The 18,772-nt window shown below is 58.8% G+C and overlaps 1 protein-coding gene and 2 long non-coding RNA genes across 7 annotated transcripts in view; 2 read left to right on the top strand and 1 right to left on the bottom strand.

The window, feature by feature from the left end:
* The window catches only part of LOC114674080 (uncharacterized), a 36,957-nt gene extending 20,048 nt beyond the window's left edge, over positions 1-16,909 (bottom strand). Inside the window, exon 1 of the long non-coding RNA XR_013410099.1 lies at positions 16,831-16,909. This is a non-coding gene — a long non-coding RNA (uncharacterized LOC114674080). The remainder of the gene's footprint in view (positions 1-16,830) is intronic.
* KCNC3 (potassium voltage-gated channel subfamily C member 3) lies at positions 181-17,591 on the top strand. 5 transcript variants are annotated; one of them, XR_003725042.2, is made up of 6 exons: positions 181-1,050; positions 5,142-6,249; positions 8,423-8,614; positions 8,852-8,978; positions 13,470-13,529; positions 14,570-17,591. XR_003725042.2 is itself a non-coding variant. In XM_028839441.2 (5 exons), the coding sequence occupies exons 1-4, from the start codon at positions 181-183 to the stop codon at positions 13,484-13,486; spliced, it is 2,187 nt and encodes a 728-aa protein (XP_028695274.1). In that variant the 3' UTR covers positions 13,487-13,529; positions 14,570-17,591. The 5 variants fall into 5 exon arrangements, 4 of the variants coding, with proteins under 4 accessions (XP_028695274.1, XP_077837032.1, XP_028695270.1 ...); XM_028839441.2 differs by lacking the exon at positions 8,852-8,978; XM_077980906.1 differs by lacking the exons at positions 8,852-8,978; positions 13,470-13,529 and adding an exon at positions 7,085-7,087.
* On the top strand, positions 11,348-12,591 carry LOC144337253 (uncharacterized). Its single transcript, XR_013410107.1, has 2 exons — positions 11,348-11,489; positions 11,743-12,591. It is a non-coding gene; the product is annotated as an uncharacterized LOC144337253 (long non-coding RNA).
* Positions 17,592-18,772: the final 1,181 nt, after the last annotated feature.

Below are 18,772 nucleotides of genomic sequence, written 5' to 3'. Positions count from 1 at the left end.
GCCCGCCCCACTCCTCCCGGCCACAGCCCCGCCCCACCTACCCCAGGCCAATCAGTTTGGTTTGTCTCCCCTAAGCAACGCCCCCGTCACCTCGCTCCTCCTCCCACCCAATCCCGTCAGTCTCTCCCTCTGCGTCCCCGCCCCCTGCGTCCCCGCCCCTCCCGCCCCGCCCCCCGTCCAATGCTGAGCTCAGTCTGCGTCTCGTCCTTCCGCGGGCGCCAGGGGGCCAGCAAGCAGCAGCCGGCGCCACCGCCGCAGCCGCCCGAGTCCCCGCCGCCGCCACTGCTGCCGCCGCAGCAGCAGCAGCCTGCGCAGCCCGGCCCCGCCGCGTCCCCGGCGGGCCCCCCGGCACCCCGCGGGCCCGGGGGCCGGCGCGCCGAGCCATGCCCCGGGCTGCCGGCGGCGGCCATGGGGCGGCACGGCGGCGGCGGTGGCGACAGCGGCAAGATCGTGATCAACGTGGGCGGCGTGCGCCATGAGACGTACCGCTCGACGCTGCGCACCCTGCCGGGGACGCGGCTGGCCGGCCTGACGGAGCCCGAGGCGGCGGCACGCTTCGACTACGACCCGGGCGCCGACGAGTTCTTCTTTGACCGGCACCCGGGAGTCTTCGCGTACGTGCTCAACTACTACCGCACCGGCAAGCTGCACTGCCCGGCCGACGTGTGCGGGCCCCTGTTTGAGGAGGAGCTCGGCTTCTGGGGCATCGACGAGACCGACGTGGAGGCCTGCTGCTGGATGACCTACCGGCAGCACCGCGACGCCGAGGAGGCGCTCGACTCCTTCGAGGCGCCCGACCCAGCGGGCGCCGCCAACGCCGCCAACGCCGCGGGCGCCCACGACGGAGGCCTGGACGATGAGGCGGGTGCGGGCGGCGGCGGCCTGGACGGAGCGGGCGGCGAGCTCAAGCGCCTCTGCTTCCAGGACGCGGGCGGCGGCGCCGGGGGGCCGCCAGGGGGCGCGGGCGGCGCGGGCGGCACGTGGTGGCGCCGCTGGCAGCCCCGCGTGTGGGCGCTCTTCGAGGACCCCTACTCGTCGCGGGCTGCCAGGGTGAGCGCGCTCTCGGGGCCCCCATCTACCCTACCCCCGCCTCTCTAGGCGCCCCCAGTCTCCCAGGAGCGCCCCGGCTCCACCCCTCCGGGTCTCTCTAGGCTTCTCAGCCTCCTGGAAGCCTCTTCCTCAGTCGAGTCTCCTGGGCTCCTCCGAACACACCCCCCTCTCGCAGCCATCCCCCAGATCCTCCAAAGACAGATCTCCAACCTTCAGGCTCTTCCAGACCCCTCCAAAGCCCCCCCCCCGCCCCGCCGCCAAGACCAGCCTAGACCCTTAGACACTTCCTCCAGACCGTGAATCTCCAGTGCTTCTCTGAACAACCCGGTCCCCACCTTTCCTGGGCTCCTCTGAGACCCTCCCCAACCCTCATGTCTCCTGGGCCCCTGCAAATCTCTTCTCACTACTCTTGGTTACCGTCCAGCCCTCGGTTTCTTGGACCTTCCCCAAGCCCTTAGAAGACATCCCTTCTCAGCCCTCAAATTCTCCTAAGCCCTGTGAACACTGTCCCCCACTTCCCCACCCTTCTCCCGACTCTCTAGGGCACCCTCTTCAACTCTCAGTCTCTCCCGGGGCACCTCCCTGATTCACCCCGTGGCCCCTCTCCCAGAAGACCTCTCTCTCCAAGTTTGAATCTCCTGATTATTTTTTCCACCCACTTCCTGCGGCATCTTCTGCTCTCAAAGTCTCAGAAAACTCCCCCACCCCAATCTCACAGCCTTCCGGACCCCTCTGAACCTCCACTTGTTCTTGCCTGGACATTTTCACCTTCCCCTCACTGCAATACTGAGTCTTGGGGCATCTTCTCTGCTGGAACCTCCAGGCCCCCTCTGTGTTCACTCTGTGTTCAACACTCTTCAACCTCCACGCCAACTCCCATCCCAAGGACTTTCTCCATAAAGCTCCAGACTTCCCCCAAGACTTTCACACTCCTCCTCAGTGTCTCCAGCAGCATCCCATGCCCCCATCATATGCCTTTCCTCTCCAGAACCCTCACATGTCCTCCAGGATTGTTCTTCCTCCTCCATAGATCCTCGCAGCTTCTCCCCTCCATCATTTTAACTGCACAGTACACTCTCTGTCCCTTGGCCCCTTTCCTAGTCTAAGTGACTTTCCCTGCTGCTCTAGAACTTTTTCTAACCTAAAACCCTGGGACGCCCCTCAAATCATCAGCCCTAAAACTTTCATCTCAAAATAGCTTACAATTATTTCTACCTTGCCCTGGGATTCCTTCCACCTGCCCTCTTCCTTTCTCGAACCCCACCTGTGCAAAACCCAGAACCTAGCCCCTCAGTCTGTCCCCCTCCATCGAAGTGAACCAAAGAGCCTTCTCTCTCTCCAAATTACAGATTTTCCCTAAAGCTGTCTCCTTCGCTCCCAGAAAACTTTCCTCAAGCATCCATATACTTCCTAGGCTAAATGACTACCCTCCCCCGGGTTCTCTCCTGAACTTCTTCCTCCTACTAACTTCCTCTCTGTCCAGGGGACCCCAGAGGGAGAATGTGGTGGAAAAGGGGGGCAGTGCAAAATGGGAGCAATTGGAAATGGGGGAAATAAGAGCGATCCCAGGACCCCCTCCGGGGCTCCTGGGGACCCAAACACCCAGAGGAGCAGGTCTTGACCCCCTCCCCCCACCGTGCCGCGTCCTGAGCCTGGAAGGACGCGGAGCCGCAGTGCCGCATTCGCGCCGGGGGAGGGGGGGCGCCTGGAGCCACCGCATAAAGTTTGGTCCCCAGAAAGCGCTGAGTTGGCGAGATTTGGGGTTGGATGGGGGGAGGTGGGGAAGAGGAGGTGCGGAAGGGACATGGCCCTAGATGCCCCCTCAAGACACTGAGCGGCTCCTTCCCCCATGGCCTGGGGCGCCCTTCTCTCCTGTGACCCCATTGAAGGGTGCTGAGGTGAGGGGCGGGATGTAGAGTTCTGTGATGGTCAGGCTAGGTGTTCGGGACAGCTACGGGAGATACTCATTTACTCCACAAATGTGTTTTGGGTGTCCACGGTGTGCCGAGCCCTTTCCAGCCTCCCAGTGAGATGGCATGAGTTGGGAGCTGAGTCCAAAGCAAAGTGGAGGGTCCAACCCTACAGCCCCCTGCCCCCGCCCCCTTCCTCATAATCACTCCTTTCCTTTTTACAGAGACTCCAGGCCCTCCTACCCCTTCTGCTTTTGACACAGCCTGGAGTAAGGGGTTAAACCAGCCCGACGCCGTCCAGCCTCTGCAGCTGCGCACTGCGGCGGGTGCCCACCTTTCCCTGTGCCCTAGAAGGGAAGGAGTTAATTAGACTCCTGGCCCGCGGCCTCCCGCCGGAAAGCAGCAACACTGCGGCTGCGCGTTGAATACTAGGCTCCGGCCCGGAAGGGGTTAAGACGGCCCCGAGCCGCTGCGGCTGCGCACTGCGGCGGGGGAGCTGTCCGCGGTACTGGCCGCCGTGCGCCCCGCCCCCCGGCCCGGCCGGCCCGCCCCCACTGCGGTGCTGCAGCTAGCGCCGAGCGCCCGGCTTGGAGGGGGCGGGGAGGAACCAGGCATGCGCTCTGCGGAGGCCTCTGGCCTCTTAAACCACTGCAGAGAAGCGAAGGTGGGGGTGGGGGGAGTGCTGAGAGGATCTTCTTCGGCCCCCAGCCCACCCCAACGTCCAGGGTCCTCTCTGTGGCCCTGAAACTCTCCACCCCCTACTTCCCAGCTCTCTACCTCAGTGAAGTCAAGCCCAGAGGCCAACCCCTGTGGAGGAAGTGGGGTGCACAGAGGGACAGTGCTGGCCCTTGGCCCACCCCAAAGTCCAAGGTCCTCTCTGTGGTCCGACAGTAGCCTCTCCGTGCTCTGTGCCCCTGATTAGAAGCAAAACTCCCCATGCCCTCCCTCCTCCACTACCCAGAGGATTAAAACCCTCTCTTTACTATAACACCTGTCTTCCTTCCCTCTCCAATGCACTCCTCTCCTCTCCCACCCCTATGCGTATCTGATAAAGCCCATGACATCTCCAGGGGCCTGGCCCATTGCTTTCCTTCTCCGAGACGCTGACCCCACTCCCTCCTCTTCTAGGCCTTCATCAAAACCCACATCACTATGTGGCAGGACTCTGGTTATCCCCCATCTTGAAATGGCTCAGGACCCTTCACGCCTCATTCTCTGCCCCTTTGGCAAATGCCCTAACTTCTCTTTGGCCCTGGCTCTGCCTTCTCCCACAGTGTCCAGGCCAATGACTCTCCCTTCCTCTGCAGGGCTGTAAACCCTGCCTCATTCTCCTTTTTTATCTCTTCTTCCATTTTTGCAGGCTTAGCCCTTCAACCCCTCCTCCCTTAAGGGCCCTGACCCCCAGCTCCCCTCTGTGGCACCACCCCTGCCCTGTCCTCTCTGGGTGAGGCCTTGACCTTGCCCCCCAACTAACTGCTGCCTGCATACCCTAACAACAGCTCAGGTCTTCTTACTGTGTTCCAGGCACTGCTCCAAGCACTGTGTTTGGAGCCAAGTCCTTCGTACACTCATCTAATTTAATCCTCACAACAATCTCACTACAAACTTCTGGTTCAGAAAGCTCAATCTCCATGCCCAGTTTTGACAGGTTAAAAGCCAGATTCATACCCAGGCTCTCTGACTCTTAACTACCTCATGATTCTGCCTCCCTGCCCACCTTTTCCCGTTCCCCTCTGCTCAGCTCCAAGCTGAGCCCTAAAGCCTCCGAGACACACAGGATGTGTGATCTTAGGCCCTGTGGCTCCCGTCCTACAGCAGAATCCATGGACCCTGCTGGGGAGCCTTGAAATAGGACACAGGGAACAGGAGGGTGGGGGGAGGTGGTCTAGGAAACAGCAAGGGGCCAGAAATGTTTCCAAGGAAAGAAGCTGCCCATCTGCTGTGTCTGCTGGGGCCAGCTCTTCTCCAACTGCCTCTGTTCCTCTCTCTCCCCTTTTGCTAGCTTTAGAGGGGAGAATGGGATCCTGGAAGTGATGGAGCCACGGGGCTGAGACACCTGGATTTTGCCCAGAGTTTGGGCCCAGGAGGCTGGGGAAGGGGGCACTGGAAGGGTCTTCTGGATGTTATGGCCAACCCGATGCCTAGGTCACCTCTTCCTCTCTCTCCCTCCCTGCCCTGCAGTATGTGGCCTTCGCCTCCCTCTTCTTCATCCTCATCTCCATCACCACCTTCTGCCTGGAAACCCATGAGGGCTTCATCCATATCAGCAACAAGACGGTGACCCAGGCCTCCCCGATCCCCGGGGCGCCTCCGGAGAACATCACCAACGTGGAGGTGGAGACGGAGCCCTTCCTGACCTACGTGGAGGGGGTGTGCGTGGTCTGGTTCACCTTCGAGTTCCTCATGCGCATCACCTTCTGCCCAGACAAGGTGGAGTTTCTTAAAAGCAGCCTCAACATCATTGACTGTGTGGCCATCCTGCCCTTCTATCTTGAGGTGGGCCTCTCGGGCCTCAGCTCCAAGGCCGCCAAAGACGTGCTGGGCTTCCTGCGGGTGGTCCGCTTCGTCCGCATCCTGCGCATCTTCAAGCTGACCCGGCACTTCGTGGGGCTGCGCGTGCTGGGACACACGCTCCGCGCCAGCACCAACGAGTTCCTGCTGCTCATCATCTTCCTGGCCCTGGGGGTGCTCATCTTCGCCACCATGATTTACTACGCTGAGCGCATCGGCGCCGACCCCGATGACATCCTGGGCTCCAACCACACCTACTTCAAGAACATCCCCATTGGCTTCTGGTGGGCCGTGGTCACCATGACGACCCTGGGCTATGGAGACATGTACCCCAAGACATGGTCGGGGATGCTCGTTGGGGCGCTGTGTGCCCTGGCGGGGGTGCTGACCATCGCCATGCCCGTGCCCGTCATTGTCAACAACTTTGGCATGTACTATTCGCTGGCCATGGCCAAGCAGAAGCTGCCCAAGAAGAAGAACAAACACATCCCCCGGCCCCCGCAACCAGGCTCACCCAACTACTGCAAGCCTGACCCACCCCCGCCACCCCCGCCCCACCCGCACCACGGCAGCGGGGGCATCAGCCCGCCGCCACCCATCACCCCACCCTCCATGGGGGTGACTGTGGCCGGGGCCTACCCAGCGGGGCCCCACACGCACCCCGGGCTGCTCAGGGGGGGAGCGGGTGGGCTGGGGATCATGGGGCTGCCTCCTCTGCCGGCCCCCGGCGAGCCTTGCCCGTTGGCTCAGGAGGAGGTGATTGAGATCAACCGGGCAGGTGAGCCTGGGCGTCAGGGGTCGGGGACACAGGTGGAGACCCGGGGAGGACTGGGGAGGTAGCTGCCAGGGTTCAGAGAGCCTGGGGTGTTTGGCGTCAAAGAGGTGAGGGAGAAAAAAGCCAACAGCAGGAGCTCAGGCCAAGGAGGCACAGATAATCACACAGAGACACAGGTTTCGTGTGAAAGAGTTTTGAGGAGAAACAGATTTGCAAGGTATTCAGAAGGGCTGGCGAGGCAGAGGCAGTGTCAGAGTGTACTCTCCGCTGTACAGAGAGGGACCCGGAGGAGAGGGGCTCAGAGAGAGGGTCTCATGTGAACCACAGGCAGACCCAAGGCAGAACCCCAGGGATGGTGGCAGCATCTGAGCATCCGGGAGACAGCCCTGAGGGAAGAGAGACTGAAGCCGATATGGTTTGAGACGGAGAGTCAGAAACCGAGAGATTGTCATGGAGACCAGAGAAAGAGATGGGATGTAGATTTTGGGCGGAGGTGGGGGCGGTCAGCGGCAGAGTTTGGGTTCTAATGACAGCGAGCTCAAGAGGCGGACAGACTTCAAAACAGAGAGTCAGGCCAGGGCACAGCCCCCAGGGCAGAATGGAAACCAGGGCCTGGTCAGTCGGCTTTGCTGCTGGCAGCCTGGGAGAGTCCCGGAGAGCGATCCAGAGAGGTGCTGCTCAGAGGAAGAGACGAGCGAGAGAGATGAGGGAGAAGAAAGTTCCCTGTGATTCTGTGTGTGTTCCTCCCTCAGGGGGTGTCTATGGCTCAGAGGCAGTGGCTTGGGAGTTTGGGAGGAAGGAGAGGCTGGCGGCTCCCGCTGCATCGCCCCGCCTTAAGTAGGTCAAGAAAGGGAGCTGGGCCACCTGGCCCCCATCTTGCTCCCTCAGCCGCTGACCCAGTTTCACACCAATTAAAAATAGCCGGAGTCAGAGCCTAGGGGACCCCCACGTCCCACCTCCCATCCCTCACCTTCCCCAGCCCTTCCCCTTGGTGCCCTTCCCAGAGCCCAGCACTGCTCCCTAAACAGCCAGTTCCTAGCCTGCCACATCCTCTCCAGTCATCCCTCCACCCCTACCCCTACCCCAGCCAAGCCCCATGAAGTTCGCTCCAGCCAACCACGCCTCAGCACTGCCTCATCTCCCCAACACCAAGCTTGCTTCATCTACAACCATCTCTTTTTTTTTTTCTTCTTCCAAGACGAGGTCTCACTCTGTCTCCCAGGCTGGAGTGCAGCGGCAACATCGTGGCTCACTGCAACCTCCGCCTCCCGGGTTCAAGTGATTCACCTACCTCAGCCTCCGGAGTAGCTGGGAATACAGGCGCCCGCCACTGTGCCCGGCTAATTTTTGTATTTTTAATAGAGACGGGGTTTCACCATGTTGGCCAGGATGGTCTCGAACTCCTGACGTTAAGTGATCTACCCACCTCAGCCTCCCAAAGTGCTAGGATTACAGATGATGCCACCACGCCTGGCATGTTTTATCATTTTTGGAGACAGGGTCTCACTCTATCACCCAGGCTGAAGCAGTGAAACTATCATGGCTCACGGCAGGCTGACCTCCCAGGTTCCAGTGATCCTCCTGCCTCAGCCTCCAGAGTAGCTGGGACTATAGGCGTGTACTACTATAGCCAGCTAATTTTTCTATTTTTTGTAGAGATGGGGTTTTGCTATGTTGCCAGGGCTGGTCTCAAACTCATGGCCTCAAGCAATTCTCCCGCCTCAGCCTCACAAAGTGCTGGGATTATAGGTATGAGTCACTGTGCCCAGCTCCAGACCATATCTTTAAACAGCACCCCACCCCAGTCCTGCCCTTCCTGGCACCCCACACCTGGCACCACCACCACACCCCAGCTCTCAACACCTCCCTGCACCACCAGAATCTGTCCAACTCCCTGTCCAGACCACCCTTCCCGACTGCAGTTGCCCTTCCCAGCACTCAACACCCTCCCCTATGATCACCCCCCAGCCACACCCCCTTGACACCCTCTCCCAGCTGTGCCCCCTGCCACCCTCCTGGCCACTCCTTCCCATCACCCTGCCCTTGAATCTCCACTTCCAGGGCCAAACATGCTCCGGCGCTCCCAGCATCTGCTCCTCGCAGACATCTCGCCCCACCACGTGTCCACCGCACCTCACACGCTCCTTTGTTTCTGTCTGACCCCCTCGGCATGCAGATCCTCGCCCCAATGGGGATCCGGCAGCAGCTGCACTTGCCCACGAGGACTGCCCAGCCATTGACCAGCCCGCCATGTCCCCGGAAGACAAGAGCCCCATCACTCCTGGAAGCCGTGGCCGCTACAGCCGGGATCGAGCCTGCTTCCTCCTCACCGACTATGCCCCTTCCCCTGACGGCTCCATCCGAAAAGGTGAGTGTCCCCCCACTGGCCCCGGGGACCCTCCCTGACTCTTCCCTGCCCAGGGGAGGGAGGAGCGGGGGATGGGGGAGGAGGCGCTGGACTTCCCTTCCCCCTTCCCTTGACCCCAAACCGCCTCCATCCCAGATCTTCCCTGTATCCCCCGCCCCAAGTTTCTTCACCACTGACCCTTCACCTGTCTATTCCATGTCCATCCCCCCAACCCTCTGGCCTCTCCCCTACCCCCAGCCACTGGTGCTCCCCCACTACCCCCCCAAGACTGGCGTAAGCCAGGCCCCCCAAGCTTCTTGCCCGACCTCAACGCCAACGCCGCGGCCTGGATATCCCCCTAGTGGACGAACCCCCTCCCCCCGGGGTAAGTAACCCCCACCCTCTGATGCCCCCGACCCCCAGACTCCCCACTCCTGCCCGACTAACCCCTCTGAGCACATGCAGCCCCCACTGACCGAGACTCCGGCCCCTCACTGCAAGCAGCTGCACCCAGTTAACCCCCAGCTCCTGACACTGACCCCACACCCACCTACCCAGGACTCACCCTGCTCCTCACTAACCCCCGAACTAACCCAACCCTGCCTCCCACACCGCGCCTGCCCTCACGACTGACCCCTCCTCACCCCCATCACCATCTCTGCCTCCCTCCTTGGCCCCAGGGTTTCTTTTTTAATTCAATCAGGAAAACGGGGGGTGGGGGGCATACCCAGAACACTTCTGGGTAAGAATGGGGAGAGAAAGGCTTAGCCATCCGTCCATGCCTCTGAATTCAGCCAGCGCTTAGACAGCACCCACGCGTCCTGGGTACTGGGCATGGGGAGTTCAACCATGAACAAAATCCATGCCCCCGGGAGCTTCCGCTTTGGAGCAGGAGGCAGACACAGACCTAGAAAGTCACGGTTTGAGGCGATATGTGCTAAAATGGAGGGAGCACAGACAGTAACAGGAACACTAGAAACTCCCAGGGGGTGGGGCCGGGCATCAGGGAAGACTCGGAATCTGCAATGGGGCCTTAAGGTTGAGCAGGAGTTCTGGCCACATGCAAAGGAAGCAACCCCGTCGACAGGAATGGTTGGAGGGAAATGCAGGACAGAACCTAGGAGACTAGACCCTGGGGGGAGGATTCTCAGGTAGAGATGAGGCAGGTGCCAGGCTGAGACGCTGCAGCCTTGTCTAGGGGCCTGGGGAGGAGGCAGGTGAGCTGGAAGGGGCAGCTCTGGGGTCTTGTGAGGACAGACTGGAGGTGGGAGGCTGGAAGTCAGGAGGCTGAAGAGGAGGCTGAGGTGACAGGTGGAAGCCTGAGCTAGGGCCAGGGCTGTGAGGATGGAGAGGAAGGGACGAGGCAGAGAGAGTCAGGGGTCAGGGATCAGAAGGGATAGGCTGGGGGCTGCCGGCCATGCAGAAGTGAGGGGGATAGAGGGTGGTGCTACTTAGTAGAGGAATCATTCACCAAACATCGCCAAGTTCTTAGCATCACCACATGCTAGGAATTTAACATATATTATTTAATCCTCATAACAACTTGAGCCAACTCCTAGCTCCTTTCATTCGTGTATTCAATCCATTCATTCACTGTTTCAGCAACTGATTCTTTTTTTTTTTTTTTTTTTTTTTGAGCATGTCTTGCTCTGTCACCCAGGCTGGAGTGCAGTGGTGCAATCTCGGCTCACTGCAACCTCCGCCTCCTGGATTCAAGCAATGGGGTCTCGCTATGTTGGCCAGGTTGGTCTTGAACTCCTGGGCTCAAGTAATCCTCCTGCCTTGGCCTCCCAAAGGGCTAAGATTACAGGTGTGAGCCACCACCCATGGCCACAACTGATACTTGAGAACACAGTTGCAGGCACTACAGATTTGGGATTACACAAAGCATGAATCTGCCATCACAGTTTACAATCTCTGGATTGTAAGGGATCAGCAAACTAACTCCAGCCTGAGGGCCTGATCTATCAGCCATCTGTTTTTGTAAATAAAGCTTTATTGGAACACAACCATGTGAAGCTACGACAGCAGAGTGGAATAATCGGGACAGAGACTATACAGCCCCCATGCCAAAGCGATTTACTATGTGGCCTTTTATAGGAAAAGTTTCCAGCCCCTCATAGGAAGAAGCAGAAAATAAACAATTAAGGCTGGGTGGGGTGGCTCACGTCTGTAATCCCAGCACTTTGGGAGGCCGAGGAGAGTGGATCACTTGAGGTCAGGAGTTCGAGACCAGCCTGGTCAACATGGTGAAACCCCATCTCTACTAAAAGTACGAAAATTAGCCAGGCGTGGTGGTGCAGGCCTGTAGTCCCAGCTACTCAGGAGGCTGAGGCAGGAGAATCACTTGAACCAGGGAGGTAGAGGTTGCAGATCATGCCACAGCACTCCAGCCTGGGCTACAGACAGAGTGAGACTCCCTCTCAAAAAAAAAAAAAAAAAAAGAGAAGAAAGGAAGCAATTAAGATAAAGATAAAAGAGGCTGGGCGCGGTGGCTCAAGCCTGTAATCCCAGCACTTTGGGAGGCCGAGACGGGCGGATCACGAGGTCAGGAGATCGAGACCATCCTGGCTAACACGGTGAAACCCCGTCTCTACTAAAAAAAAATACAAAAAAAAAAACTAGCCGGGCGCGGTGGCGGGCGCCTGTAGTCCCAGCTACTCGGGAGGCTGAGGCAGGAGAATGGCGTGAACCCGGGAGGCGGAGCTTGCAGTGAGCTGAGATCCGGCCACTGCACTCCAGCCTGGGCGGCAGAGCGAGACTCCGTCTCACAAAAAAAAAAAAAAAAAAAGATAAAGATAAAAGAACAAGACTATTACTCTGGCCACTTCAGTTAAAGAGGTGTGGTAGGGCACAGTGGCTGCCGCCTATAACCCCAGCACTTTGGGAGGCCAAGGTGGGAGTATCGTTTGAGCCCAGGAATTTGAACCCAGCCTGGGCAACACAGCAAGACCATTTCCTCAAAAACAAAAAACTTAGGTGTGGTGGTGCATGCCTTTGGACCCAGCTACTTGGGAGGCTGAAGTGGGAGGATTGTCAGAGCCCAGGAGTCTGGGAGGCTGCATTGAGCCATGATTGTGCCATGGTGCTCCAGCCTGGGGGTACAGAGTAAGACCCTGTCTCTGGGGAAGAAAAGGAGTTCGGCAAAGGACTTTTTGAGGAGGTGACACAGAACCTGGAGGGTGAAAAGGGCCAGGCAGGCAGAAGGAACAGCAAGTGCACAGACCCTGAGCTTCCCCGCCGGAGGGGGTGGAGGATGAGCTTTGCTTGTTCAAGGGACAGCAAGGAGCACAGTGAGGCTGATCCCAGCGGCCAAGGGGAGAGGGCTGCTGGAGTCCAGGGAGAAAGATCAGGACGGGTTTTCCACCATGGTGAGGAGACGGGACTTTATCTTAGATAGCCGCCTGAAGGTATGTGATTCATATCTTAGAAGCCGCCTGAAGGTATGTGATTCATCACGCATTCATTCAACAACTGTCTATGGACTCTTCTTTAGAAATGCAGAGACACATCCTAAAGAATCCCTGTCCACAGCCTAAGGCGATGCCGTAGGGGAACTTGGGGGGCCTCACCTAAACCCCTGTGTTTCACAGACGTTCAGGGAAGGCCATGACCAACCCACCACCCCAGGCCACAGAGCACAAGGGCTGAGACCCCAGGCTTCCAGACTCCTAGTCCACAGTGGGGACTGTCTGGTTCCTCTTGTTCCATCCCCCCCACCTCTCCTTTTTGCAACCCCACCCCCCATCATTGTCCATTTCCATCTCATTACCACCCCCCACTCCCCTCCCTGCTCCTGTCTAACTCCTCCCCCTGCTTGCACCCACTCCCAGTCCTTTACCTCCCTTTGTTCCCCACCCCCAGGTCTGGAGGGGCCCCTGTGGGATTGAGGGGGAGGGGGTGTGGGGAGGGTGTGGGCCTATGGGTTAGGGAGGATTGGGGTGGGGGTGGCTGGGTGGGGGAGGTTCCTGCTTCTCTTGCCTATAATGCCAAAATCCATTCATTGAACTCAAATCATGGCTGGAGCTGATGGGGTTGACTGAAGCCTCTACCCCTGGTGCCCTGGATCCTTCCCCCTCCAGCCCTCTGGAAGCCTTTTCCTTGCTGTCCTTCAGCCCCACAACCCTCCCTCCCACCAGACCCGTTTGACCTATTATCCCCCATGCTCCTTCCCCCAAGAGTCTCTCCCACCACAACCTTTCCTTCACAACCTTTTTGTTTTTTTTTTTTTTTGAAACGGGGTCTCGCTCTATTGCCCAGGCTGGAGTGCAGTGGTGCAATCTTGGCTCACTGCAGCCTCTGCTTCCTGGGTTCAAGTGATTCTCCTGCATCAGCCTCCAGAGTAGCTGGAATTACAGGTGCCTGCCACCACGCCCGGCTAACTTTTGTGTTTTTAGAAGAGACGGGGTTTTGTTGGCCAGACTGGTCTCAAACTCCCGGACTCAAGTGATCCGCCTGCTTTGGCCTCCCAAAGTGCTGGGATTACAGGTGTGAGCCACTGCGCCAGGCTTCTTCCCTCCGCAATTGTCCCCTACAGTCCTCCCAAGACCCTCCTTCCCTCCAGGCTTGTCCTCCACCATGCTCCTCCCTCCTACCTACGTCTGCCCTCACCTGATCACTGGCTCCCACTCCTCCCCAGCACTCTCCCTCCTCCCGTCCTTCCCCCTCCCCTACCCTAGCCACCCTGGAAGCTCCTTTCATATTTGATGTCTCAGCCGCCCCCCCATTTCACTGCTCCCCTCCCCCGGAAAACACCAGAGAGGAGGAAGAGATCCCGGCGGCGTTTCTCCGTCCCCCCAACAGTGAGGCTGTGTTGGGGGGTTTCCCCTGACCATCCTCTCTCCACCCCCGTGACTCTGTGTATTTCTGTCCCCAGCTCTTGTCACCGCCTGAGACCTCGCGAGACCCTCGGTCCCCCCCTGTCCCTTCCCCCCAGGTTAGCAATTGGGAATGGCTGGGAGGGGGTGTCCCCAAGACACTGGGCTTCAAATCTACCCCCAAGCCCTCTCTGCTATGGTCAAGACACCTTTGTCCAGACAGCTCCCTTAGCATTGCCTGGAAAAGCCACAGAACTCCCTGCGGGGCTGCAGAACCGTGCAGGCAGACCCATGCAGGCAGACCCAGGCTTTGTAGAAACCACACACACTGCTGCTGGATCTTGAGTCCCATTAGCTGTGAGATGCCCGTGAGAGCCTTCCCGCACCCGTCAGAAGCCCAGAGCCTTCTTGGACCTTTTAAAGATGTCCCACTCCCCAGCACCGCCCCCAGCGCTCCCCCCCACCCCCGTCCTTAGGAGGAGCCTCCCCCCCGCTCCACTGCTCCTGGCTCCTGGAGTTCTCATCTGATTCCCCAAGGGCACTGCCAGCTTCGCTCCACTCAGCCCCCTCGCAGACCCCACCCCCTGCCTGCCCTCTTTCCCTACAACTAGGTCAGCCCCCAGCCCCGCCACAGCGGCCGCACCGTTCCCTGCCCTCTCCGCTGGCTGCTCCCACGTGCATTCCACCCAGCCCCTCCCCACGCCCCTGCCGCCCACCATCCCGCCTTGCTGCCCCCAGCCTTTTGCCTGAGATGAGGGGACCAATGGAGGGGGGAAGGGGGGGCGGACTGTGGTGGGAATGGGGCGGGGGAGGCTCTGTGGGCACCAACCTGCCTCCTAATCCGGAGTCTCTCCCCCCTCCCCGATGTCTCCACCTTTCTCATCGATGTTGACTGACTCCCCGATTTGTTCACTTTCTCTCTCCATCTCCTTGGTCCATCTCTGTCCATCTCTTGTCTCTTGCCATCCGTCCTTTGTGTCTCTGTGTCTGCCTGTCTCTGTCTCTCTTGCCTTCTTTGTCTCTCTGGGTATCTCTTGTCCTCGCCTTCCATTTCTCTCTCTCTCTCTTTCCCCCTGCCTTGGGTCTCTCTATCGGACCCTTCCCTGCACCCTCATCTTCGTGCTTCCCCCCTGTTTCTGCACACCTCCCCACCCCCCAGGTTACGAGAAATCCCGCAGCCTGAGCAGCATCGCGGGCCTGAGCGGGGTGTCCCTGCGCCTCGCGCCCCTTGCCACCCCCCCTGGCTCTCCCCGGGCCGCCCGCCGCGCTCCCCCGACCCTGCCCTCCATCCTCTAGCGCTCCCCTCCCCCCTGTGGGGGGACTCGGGGGTGACCAGGAAGAAGGTCAAAGGAGCTGGGGGTGGGGGGTGGGGAAAAGGGTTTTTTAAAAAAAATCAAAAAGTCATTAATAATATGCAACCGAGATGACGATGCCAGCAGACACCCCCGGGCCCCTCACCCCCAACCTGGGCCCCCAGGATGGAGAGAGGGGCCACAGCCCGTCCCCCCAACTCTTCCACCCCCCCAAAAAAAAGCCTTCTCAGGTCTCCACGAGCCATAGGACATCCCCCCTCCCATCAACTTGTGTAAATAAGTCCAAATTATGCCAGTTACATCTTGGGGCACCTCCCCCCACACACTGCATGCCTTCCCTAACCTGGAGCCCCCACTCCAAAGTCCACCTCAGCAATAAGCCGCCAGGGGCCGCAGGCGCCGGTTTGAGGGGCAGGCAGTCTGGGAAGGGGGCTGGCACCTCCCAGGGGTTGGGCTGGCCTTTAAGGTCTCCAGCCTTCCCAACCTTCACCCCGGGAGGACAACCAACCCTGTGTGTTGATTAGGAGAAAACAAACCAGAAACTAGAAACAATGTAGGGGAAGGAGGAACAGTTACCCAAGCCCCAAATCGGAGTTGAGTCCAGATGGTGGGAGGGCGGGGCGGGCTTCGGACCTGCTCCCTCAGCTTTTAGGAGGATTCCTCTGGTAAATTTCACCCTCTCATCCACCCCTTCCCCCAGGGACCTGCTCGCCTCTATTCTTGCTGCATGGACTCAGACCTCCTATCCCAGAATTCCTGGGATGATCTGGCCCTAGCACACGAAATTCCCCAACTATCCCCCTCCATTCCCAGGACATGAGACCTGCACCCAGAATTCTGAGACTGACCCTGGCACCCCACATCTCCCAATCCCCACACACTCCTGCGACTTAACCTCTGCACACAGAGGCTCCCCGCACCACCTGCCCCCCCCCACTCCCGCCACCCTAAACACCCCCACCAAATTCCCTGAACTGCATCCCAGCACTTCTCGAACCTCCAAGACTTGACCTAGCTCTTTTCAGCTCAAATTCAGCCTTTGGGATGCTCCAAATCCTTCCCACAACGGACATTTCCTGGACACCCCCAAATCCTCAGGCCTGTCCCCCACCCACACCTCCAAAGCCCTAACAGACTTGTCCAGCCCAGGTTCCCTTGCCGCTAGAACTTCCAAGATAGGCGCAACCTGTCTGCAATTCCAGGGAACCAGACCCTCCCAGGCACCCTCTTTGTCTTACGCCTAACCCTGAGTCCCCTCCCTGAGATGGTGCCCCAAAGGTACCCTCTTCACAGACACCAGTGTTTCCCAGAGGGTCGTATTTGTACCCTTGGTGGTGTGCTAAGGTTTGAGGCAGTATAAGGACAAACACTCGTTTTAAGTTTTGTTTCTAATATGCATTTTGTACAGAAGCCGGTAAGTGCAGGCATCGCTGCTTGGCTAGGACACGGTTTATTTAGGTTTAGAGTGTTTCCATCTAAAGTAGTCCACAAACGATCACAGAGGCTGTTCCCGAAGGGAGGGACACTGGCATATCAGAAGATTGGGAACCGACAACATACCCAACTCGGCTGGGATCCCAGCCCCCCTTCCCCAGCGGTCCTCGCCGCGTCGCGCTCGCGGGTGGAAGATCATTACCCACCTCCCATCCTAGCTCAAGGATGTGCTACCTCCCCCAAGCCCAGAGACCACACCGGTCCCAGACTCCTTAGCGGACCCCTCTTTTGGAGCCGGGGGCCCACGGAATTAGCCACCTCCCTCCCTCTGCTCCCACGGCCTCAGGAACCCCCCACCCGAGGGTGGATGGGGGGCGTCACTGAGCACGATTCTCGATGCAACGATTCCTATGCAAGGGGCATTTTGAGTCCCCCCCATCCTTCCCTCGGACCCTAAACCCTGGTGAATCAGGGGTGAGGGGTGGGGCGGGTTTTGGTGGGGGCGGGGCAAAGGGCTAGGGGCTCCAGACACCAGGGTACGGGGTGGGGACTGATTATATTGCCAAAGGGTTCAACTTCTTTAACAAGCTTCCCCCCCCCGTTTCCCCTGACCGTCACGAAAGCCGAAGGGGGCGGGGAAAGGGGGTGAGGGTCTTTTCCAAAGGGTACTGACCTCTTCCCAACGTCTCCCCCTGCTCGCCAATCGCCACACGTACCCAGCTTTTTAGTTCAGCTTTTCAAAATAACCACAATCATGATAAACTTCTACAAAACGTGATTCTCCTCCCCTCCCACCCCATCCCCCAAGTCAACAGTGTGGGATTCGGGGAGGGAGGGAGCGAGCTAAAGGGACTCTCTCCAAGTCCGGCTCCCCCTTTTCCCCCGGCCGCCAGGGTGCCTGCACCTACACGCATGCGCTGCATGACGCGCCCCCACACGCATGTCGCACCCCTCCTGCGCTCCGGGAACGCACGGACACGGGCCAGGGGGCGGGGCGATTGGGGAGGAATGAATGGCGGGGGGGTTTTCCTGAGCTCCGCGGCTCACCCTCCCCAACACACACACACACAGCAATAAGTTTCTCTCACTCAAATGTGGGCGGGGCGGGCCTAGCCTGTCGCTGGTGGGGGGAGTGGCGAGGGGGCGCTCTCAGGGATGGGGGCGGGGTTCGGAGACAGTGTGGGGAGGGGAGGTCTGCAAATCGTCCAACTCTGGTGCTAATGGCGGGTCTTCTCAGCCCACCCGCAGGGCAGGGAGGGAGGGGTCGGCACGGCCCCTTCCCCAAGCCTCCCCCACGCCCACCCTGGGTGCATGAACCGCCCAATGCAGAAGCTGCCGCATGTCACCCCCCTCTCCCCAAAGAAAAAGTGTCATGCCCCCTTCCCACCCACCCTCACTCCCCACCAAAATAAACGTTTCCTTTTCATTTAAAAATTGCCTCCTGTGTGCCTGCTGGGAAAGTCTCCTGATTTGGGCTGGGGCGCACAGTGGGATTGGGACTTCAAGAGTGGGCCCCTATTGCTGGGCACAGTGGCTCAGGCCAGTAATCCAAGCACTTTGGGAGGCCAAGGACGCAGGAAGATCGCTTGAGGCCAGGAGTTCAAGACCTGCCTGGGCAACACAAAGAGATCCTGTGTTTACAAAAAATAAAATAAAATTGGCCAGGTGTGGTGGCATCTGTAGTCCCAGCTACTGAAGAGGCTGAGGTGAGAAGATCGCTTGAGCCTGGGAGGTCGAGGCTGCAGTGAGCCACAATTGTACCACTGCACTCCAGCCTGGGTGACACAGTGAGACCCTTTCTCAATTTTTTAAAAAGGGGGAGGATGGGCTTTGGTGGTCCTGACATCCTCTCCATGGCTTGCACCTTATTTAGGGCAAGCACTTGCCTCAGTTTCCCTGATGGTAAAAATGGGGATCAACACCTCTAACTGAAAAGTCACTGAGGACTCAGTCTGAGGAACGTGAGCCCCCCACACGAGGGTACCTAGTTCCCAGGGGAAGGATAGACCTGGGTCCCCAGGGTTGGGTCAGGGACTGAGGGCTCTGACTCTATATGTGCTGACTCTGAGGCCAGACTGTCTGGGTTCAAACTGTTTCAACTTCTTAGTAGCTGTGTGTCCCTGGGCAAGTCACTCAGCCTCTCTGAGCCTGTTTCCACAACTCTAAAAGGGTGGGAGGGGCGTCACCTAGTTATTCAGCAAATATTGAGTGAATGCCTGCTGTGTGCCAGACACTGTTCTAGGCACTGGAGTGCAATGAAATCTCTACCTGTAGTGCTGTGCTAAGGGTTAAGATAAACTGTGCTTAGCACAGCACCCAGCACAAACCACCACAGCTGCGTTTTTGTTTTGCTTTTGAGACAGGATCTCATTCTCACCCACGCTACACTGCGGTGGTGCCGGTGGTGCCGTCATAGCTCGCTGCAGCCTCCACCCCCAGGGCTCAAGTGATCCTCCCACCTCAGCCTCCCGAAGCACTGGGATCACAGGTATGAGCCACTGCAGCAGGCCTGTCATTTATTTTGCAAACACTTAAGAGTTGGCCTGAGTGCAACACCCGTTCTAGCACTCACTGGGGGCGTGGAGTGAGGGACGCTGCTGCTCTGAGACTGTTCC

Source organism: Macaca mulatta, chromosome 19, assembly GCF_049350105.2.
Source record: "Macaca mulatta isolate MMU2019108-1 chromosome 19, T2T-MMU8v2.0, whole genome shotgun sequence".
Classification (NCBI taxonomy): Eukaryota; Metazoa; Chordata; class Mammalia; order Primates; family Cercopithecidae; genus Macaca; species Macaca mulatta.
The sequence above is the reverse complement of the archived record's forward strand: the minus strand, read 5'-3'. Positions and strand labels throughout refer to the sequence as shown.

Bases quoted from the DNA above. Each gene is read 5' to 3' on its own strand.
- KCNC3 (XM_077980906.1), top strand. From the start codon at position 181: ATGCTGAGCTCAGTCTGCGTCTCGTCCTTCCGCGGGCGCCAGGGGGCC. The intron at 1,051-5,141 runs GTGAGCGCGCTC...CCTGCCCTGCAG, and splicing joins ACTCGTCGCGGGCTGCCAGG to TATGTGGCCTTCGCCTCCCT. The intron at 8,615-14,569 runs GTGAGTGTCCCC...CCCACCCCCCAG, and splicing joins TGACGGCTCCATCCGAAAAG to GTTACGAGAAATCCCGCAGC.